Below are 6,000 nucleotides of genomic sequence, written 5' to 3' on the forward strand. Positions count from 1 at the left end.
GTCTCGCTCTGTCACCCAGGCTGGAGTGCAGTGGCCGATCTCAGCTCACTGCAAGTTCCGCCTCCCGGGTTCACACCATTCTCCTCCCTCAGCCTCCTGAGCAGCTGGGACTACAGGCGCCCGCCACCTCGCCTGGCTAATTTTTTTTGTATTTTTTAGTAGAGACAGGGTTTCACCATGTTAGCCAGGATGGTCTCCATTCCTGATCTCGTGATCCACCCGTCTCAGCCTCCCAAAGTGCTGGGATTACAGGCTTGAGCCACCGCACCCGGCCTACTTATTTATTTTTAAGGCACAGTTTCACTCTGCTGCCCAGGCTGGAGTGCAGTGGTGTGATCTTGGCTTACGGAAGCCTCTGCCTCCCGGGCTCAAGCAATCCTCCCACCCCAGCCTCCCAAGTAGCTGGGACTATAGGCATGCTTCACCACGCCCATTTTATTTTTGCATTATTAGTAGAGATGATGCTCTCTACTGTTGGCTAGGCTGGTCTCAAACTCCTGACCTCAAGTGAATGCCTACCTCGGCCTCCCAAAGTGCTGGAATTACAGGTGTGAGCCACCATGCCCAGCCTGGTCACTTTATTTGTAATCAGAGAGAGACCTGACCAGAAAAAAGTACTTTGGAAATATTGCTTTGGTCCCCAATGCAGGGAAGATGGTTTTAGGGGAGTGGTGAATGGCTGGGGCTAGGCACTGGGCCAGGAGGCTGAGGTGGTAACCAGGGTGCAATTAACTTTCAAGCCAGGGAAAAAGTGGGTGGAGGGCCAGGGGTTTCATTGCTAAAAGCGGTGGCGGAGGGCACTGAGATTGGGACTAGGACACAGAAAGGAACATTCCTAAGCCTTGACAACCAGGCAACTGTGGGGTGAGGCTGAGGAAGGTGTCAAAGCTAACTCTCGGATCCCAGGGAGCCTTTTGGGAGAGCGCTTCCGTGAAAGTTTCTCAGAGATGAGAGGGAGAGAAACCAGGCAGCGGATGAAGGCAGGGGCAGGGTCAGGGGGAGGAATTTTCATTGTTGCTGTTTTGGGATGAGAAGACCTGCACAGAGGACTGACTGAGGAACAAGATACAACCGGAGTGATAACAGACAACACGAGGAAGAGTGGGAAGGAAGGATGAAGCGGCTCCCTCTGGGATTGGGAAGAGAGTCAGCTGAACAACAAAGCGAGTGGGGGCTCCCAGTCTATGTCCTGAGACAGAGAAGTCTCCAAACTTGGGGATTAGCAGACCGAGCCTCAAGAAAGCCCCTGTTCACATTGCGGAAGCCCTCTACATCCCAGCAATGTGGCCCTCACAATGTGGGAACTGCTACTGGACATCCCAAGCCCACTCAGCCCCACTATGTGCAGACACCACTGCTGTGGCCCATGCTCTGAACCCCACACAGACTCCAAGGGCACTGCCTCCTTCACATTTGCTTTCCCTTCATCAGACCTGCCTCTGGGTAGGCACAGAGGGAAAGAAATGGAAACTTAACTCCCAGAGGCCCCTGTCAGCACTCCTCATCCACTCTTACAAAGAGCTCTCGCCACACCGCAGGTGGTGGGGATAAAGAGGGGGCCATGTTAAGAAACTGACCGTCTCAAATTGAACAAAAAGCCAGAACCAACAGAAGATCAGGCAGGAGGTGGAATTGTAAGCATAGCACAGGAAAATACAAGTTAATGGAAAGAAAAATAGGAAGGAAATACACTAAAATGTTGACAGTAGTAGTATGAGAGAGAAGGGACTAAATTTTTTATTTTCCAATTTTTCTGGAATATAGCTATATCCCTTGTAAAACTTTTGGAAATTAATTCATCCACAAGACCCTTTCTCTTCCGGAAGAGATCAGCTCCAGAGCCCCACAGCGTTCCCTCCTGACGGCCAGGAAAGGATGGGCTTCAGTTTGCGCATGAAGCGCGGTGTGTGTCTGTCACAGGGTGAGATTGAGGCGTCCTCTTGGGTGTGAATGTGGGCTCCTGTGTCAGGCACGGTCTGCCCTAAGCCCCCCATTCAGAATCCCTTCGGGCTGCTGCAACAGCTCAGACTTCTAGGAAGCCCAGTGCCAACCCTGTCCCAGCTGTCAGCAGAGCTGGCACCTCCCTAATCCTAAACCACAGTGACTCCCCATAGGATACCTAAATGCCTCCCTCCATGGTCACCGCTGAAGGTGCAAAAAGCCAAGAGGTGCAGGTGGTTTGGGGGCAGGTAAATAAACTTGTAAAGTTCGCCTTCAAATCCTGGAGTCAATCCCCTACTAACGTTCCCAGACCCTTGCAAAGGAGTCAGAGGAGACTGGCGCGGGTGCTAGGTTCCCAGGGACTCTCTGCCTTCCACAGGACCTACTAGAAAAACACCTGAGGGAGAGGCAGGGGCCCTGCCCGGTTCTCAGGCCAATCAGTCCAGCCAGACCGACTGATGAGATGAGACCACCTCATCTCTTCGCCACCGTCCAGCCCCCAGCCGCTTCTCTGGCTCTGCATACCCCCATCCTCCAATTCTGAGGGGCGTGGGAAAGGAAAAAGGGGGCTGGGTTTCGTGCCTTTCCTGACAGAGAGTTGCGGAATTGGACAAGGAGAGGCACTGGGACTGCCCAGGAAGGAGGGGCTGGACGTTCCTAGACAGCCGGTAGCTGTGGGTCATGGCTTGCAGCTCTGCCTCTTCTCTCAGAGCCACAGACGGCCCAGCTGGGGTGGCTTTCATCGTCGCACCCGCGAGCGGCCGTCATAAATCTGCCGGGACAGCCTGGAGTGGAGGCAGAAGCCCCGCCCCGGCCCGCCCCACATCCTCAGGAGGCAGCACAGGCGCTCCGGACGGGGTGGGAGGGGGAGCTCGCTGGGGCCGTCCAGAGTTAGGGCTCCTTCCGCCCGTGGCTCCAGCAGCTCCAACAAGCTGAGCCGAGGCGGCGCGGAGCCGTCCAACCCGAGCGCACCGAGTCTGGTCCCAGCGCTTACCTCTGCGCCGCGGTGTTGGCGTCCAGGATGCCCGCGCCCTGCATCCAGGAGCGCACTGAGCCCAGGCCGGCGGGCAGCAGCGGCTCCTCCTTCAGGTTCAGCCCGCCGCGGGGCAGAGCCTCCTGCGCAGGGAACATGAGAGCGCGCAGTGAGTGGGCGCCCCCGCCGCCCGGGATCCAGTCCCGCCGAGGCTGCAGGCGTCTAGTTCAGCCCGACCCGACGGCACCAGGCGCCCCCAGCAGCACAGCACCGAGTCCGGGCGGCTCAGTGCGCGCTCGCCTCTTGGGCGCTCCCTCGGAGAAAGCAAGTCCGCGGGCGCCGGCGCTGTCCCCTCCCCTCCTGGGGCGCGGGGCGGGGAGATGGAGGGATTCCCCCGCGGCCTGAGCGCTGGCGGGCGGACTGCGAGCGGGGCGGGGAGGGCGGGGAGCGGAGCCCGCACCCGGTCCGCGCGGAGGCGCCCCAGAGGCGCGCTCTGGCGGCTGCCCGGGACCGCGGTCGTCGGAGGGGGGGCCCGAGCGCCCCGAGAACTGCCTCGGGCAAGGCGGGGGCTCGGGGCTGCCCGCCCTTTCCCCCTCGTCGCCCCCACCTCCCGCCCGCCCGCGGCGCCAGCGCGGGGCGCTGATTACCATCCGGGAGGCGGAGGCTGCGGGCGCGGAGCTCGGCGGCGGCGGCGGCGACAGTGGCGGCAGCGGCGGCAGGAGCAGCAGCAGCCGCGCGTCCCGGGGAAAGGCTGGGGCCGTGCCGGGCCAGCAGACGCCGCCGCCGCCGGCGCCCCGCGTGCCCCGGCGTCCCGGGCCTGCCGTAGCCCCGGGCGGCAGCACCTGGAGCAGCAGCAGCAGCAGACCGGCCGATTCCCCCCGGGGCCCGGTTCCCGCGCCGCCCCGCCGCGGCCGCGGCCGCCGCCGCCGCCGCTCCCCGGGACCTGGCCGCGGGCCCGGGCCATCCCGCCGCCGCCGCCGCCGCCGCTCCCGGGGAGCGGTAGCCGAAGGGAGGGAGCGCGGGCGGGAGGAGGGATGTCGGGAGCGGGCGGGCCCAGGGGACGGGGGCCCGGGGGAGGCGGGGGCGGGGCGGCGCGGCCGGCCGAGGGGCGGCCGGGGACGTGACATCATCGGGGGAGGAGCGGCCGGGCCCGGGCCGCGGCGGCGGGGCGGACCCTGGCGAGTCGGTCGCCGGGGCTGGGGGCTGCGGCCTGGTGGAGGCCACGGGAGGGAACGGAAGAGCCCAGCGGGGGCCTCGGAGACCCGCTCAGGGAGGATCTGGGGCCGCGCGACGAGGGAGCCCGGCCCGAACGGGAGGTACGCGCCCCGCAGCGCTCGGGAACCTCCGCGGCCTCCCAGGCGCCGCCGGACGAAGCCCCGGCGTCTTCGCGGACTCATCTGCCTCGCCTGGCACCCGCCGTACTCTCCGCGCCCGACGCCTTGTGCCTGGACTTGCTGCTCATTTTGACGCCTCCGAGCTTTCGCTCTTGACGTTTTTCTCCGGCGCGACTGTACTCCCGCATTTCCCCGGCGACCCTGACCTCTCTTTGACCCCAGCTAAGGACTGAAACGCCTCTGTCCTTAGGCTGGGGCCCCAGACAAGCTGGACAAGTTCCCTGCATCCAACCACCCCTATTCCTGATGCTGGGTTAGCTAAGCCTAAAGCATTTTCAATTTCTGTCTGTGCCTTTCAGGAACCTCCTGAACTCAGCCTAGATGTGGGGATGGGATGGATCCTAAGGCAAGGCTAACACTTGTGGTGTGGGGTTTTCTTGAAGCAATTGAAGAGGCTTATTGCAAGTTGGACAGGTAGGCTCAGAGCCCAGCTAACCTGCTGTTTCTCCCCAGCCACGTCCCCTCTCAGATCCCATTCATTTTTTTAAATTAGTTCCTGGCACAGAAGTCATCTGGCCCTTGACCGTGGGGCAGAGACATTTCTGCCCCTCTCCCCACGTTATCCTGGCCAGGCTTTGGGCAAGCCCAGAATGAGTCCAGCACTTTCCTGCAGAACAACATGGGGGCCACCTGCCCTGCCTGCACGCTCAGACACCCCTGTAGTAACACCTTCCTGCCCCAACTGACTCCTATCCTCTTTTGGGGGGCCTCCACGTGTGAGTTAGTGTTCTGTCCCACATTGGCCCAGATGAGGCATCCCGGGGGCACTGCTGGTTCTCTGTCATCACAGAGGCCCTCTCACCTCCTTTCTGGTCTCTTTACCACCCCTTCTCTCTATGCCTCTCCCCATCACCCGCAGGGGACTGCCATTCCCACCAGGACTCCTTCAGGTCTCAGCTTTTACCCCAGGTGGGATTATCAAACATAGGTCTCTCTTTTTTTTTTTTTTTTTTGAGATGGAGTCTTGCTGTGTCCCCCAGGCTGAATTGCAGTGGCTCTATCTCGGCTCACTGCAAGCTCCGCCTCCTGGGTTCAGGCCATTCTCCTGCCTTAGCCTCCCGAGTAGCTGGGACTACAGGTGGCCGCCACCACGCCTGGCTAATTTTTTGTATTTTTAGTAGAGACGGGGTTTCACTGTGGACTCGATCTCCTGACCTCGTGATTCACCCGCCTCCACCTCCCAAAGTCCTGGGATTACAGGCATGAGCCACCGCGCCTGGCCGACAATTCTTAAGCCAGTCTCTTTCTCCATCTCCTGATCTGCCTCTCTAAATCTTGCATCTCACAGTGTGGTCCCCGGACCAGCAGCATTGACATCACCTGGAAGCTGGTGAGGAATGCAGACTCTTAGGCCCTGCCTGGACCTGCTGAATCAGAACCTGGAGTTTACCAAGACCTGTACACACATTACATGTGAGAAGCCCCCACCCAGAGCTGTTCCACACTTGCTCCACTCCTCTCCCCAACATTCAGACCCACCTCTGGCTCTCTCATTTCCAGCAGACACCCTTCTTCTTACCCAGTGGAGAGGACTCAGGGAATCTTGGCAGAACCCCGCTGGCACCATCAGTGGCGGATGCTCCTCCTCATTTCTGTCTTTTCACCCATTCTCTTCTCCCCGTCTTCCACTGTGGAGATGGATGTGGAACCTTTTTGCTCAGTCCTGTCTTCTGCCTTTCCTGAGGTTACCCC

At 60.7% G+C, this 6,000-nt stretch overlaps 1 protein-coding gene across 5 annotated transcripts in view; it reads right to left on the minus strand.

Moving 5' to 3' along the window:
• EBF4 (EBF family member 4) overlaps positions 1–3,944 on the minus strand; it is a 75,957-nt gene extending 72,013 nt beyond the window's left edge. The window contains exons 1-2 of one of the 5 annotated variants that reach the window (XR_004431167.1): positions 3,562–3,944; positions 2,936–3,057 (exon numbers count right to left, since the gene is read on the minus strand). Coding sequence is in view for 3 of the 5 variants with exons in the window: in XM_033185887.1 (XP_033041778.1) it covers positions 2,936–3,072 (137 nt within the window). In the remaining 2 variants the exon portion in view is untranslated. Of the gene's footprint in view, positions 1–2,935; positions 3,519–3,561 lie in introns of those variants that run through there. The other 4 variants (XM_033185889.1, XM_033185888.1, XR_004431166.1 and 1 more) reach the window with 4 other exon arrangements.
• Between the last annotated feature and the right edge of the window lie 2,056 nt (positions 3,945–6,000).

The sequence above is a fragment of the Trachypithecus francoisi genome, unplaced genomic scaffold (genome assembly GCF_009764315.1).
Source record: "Trachypithecus francoisi isolate TF-2019V2 unplaced genomic scaffold, Tfra_2.0 Lachesis_group21, whole genome shotgun sequence".
Classification (NCBI taxonomy): Eukaryota; Metazoa; Chordata; class Mammalia; order Primates; family Cercopithecidae; genus Trachypithecus; species Trachypithecus francoisi.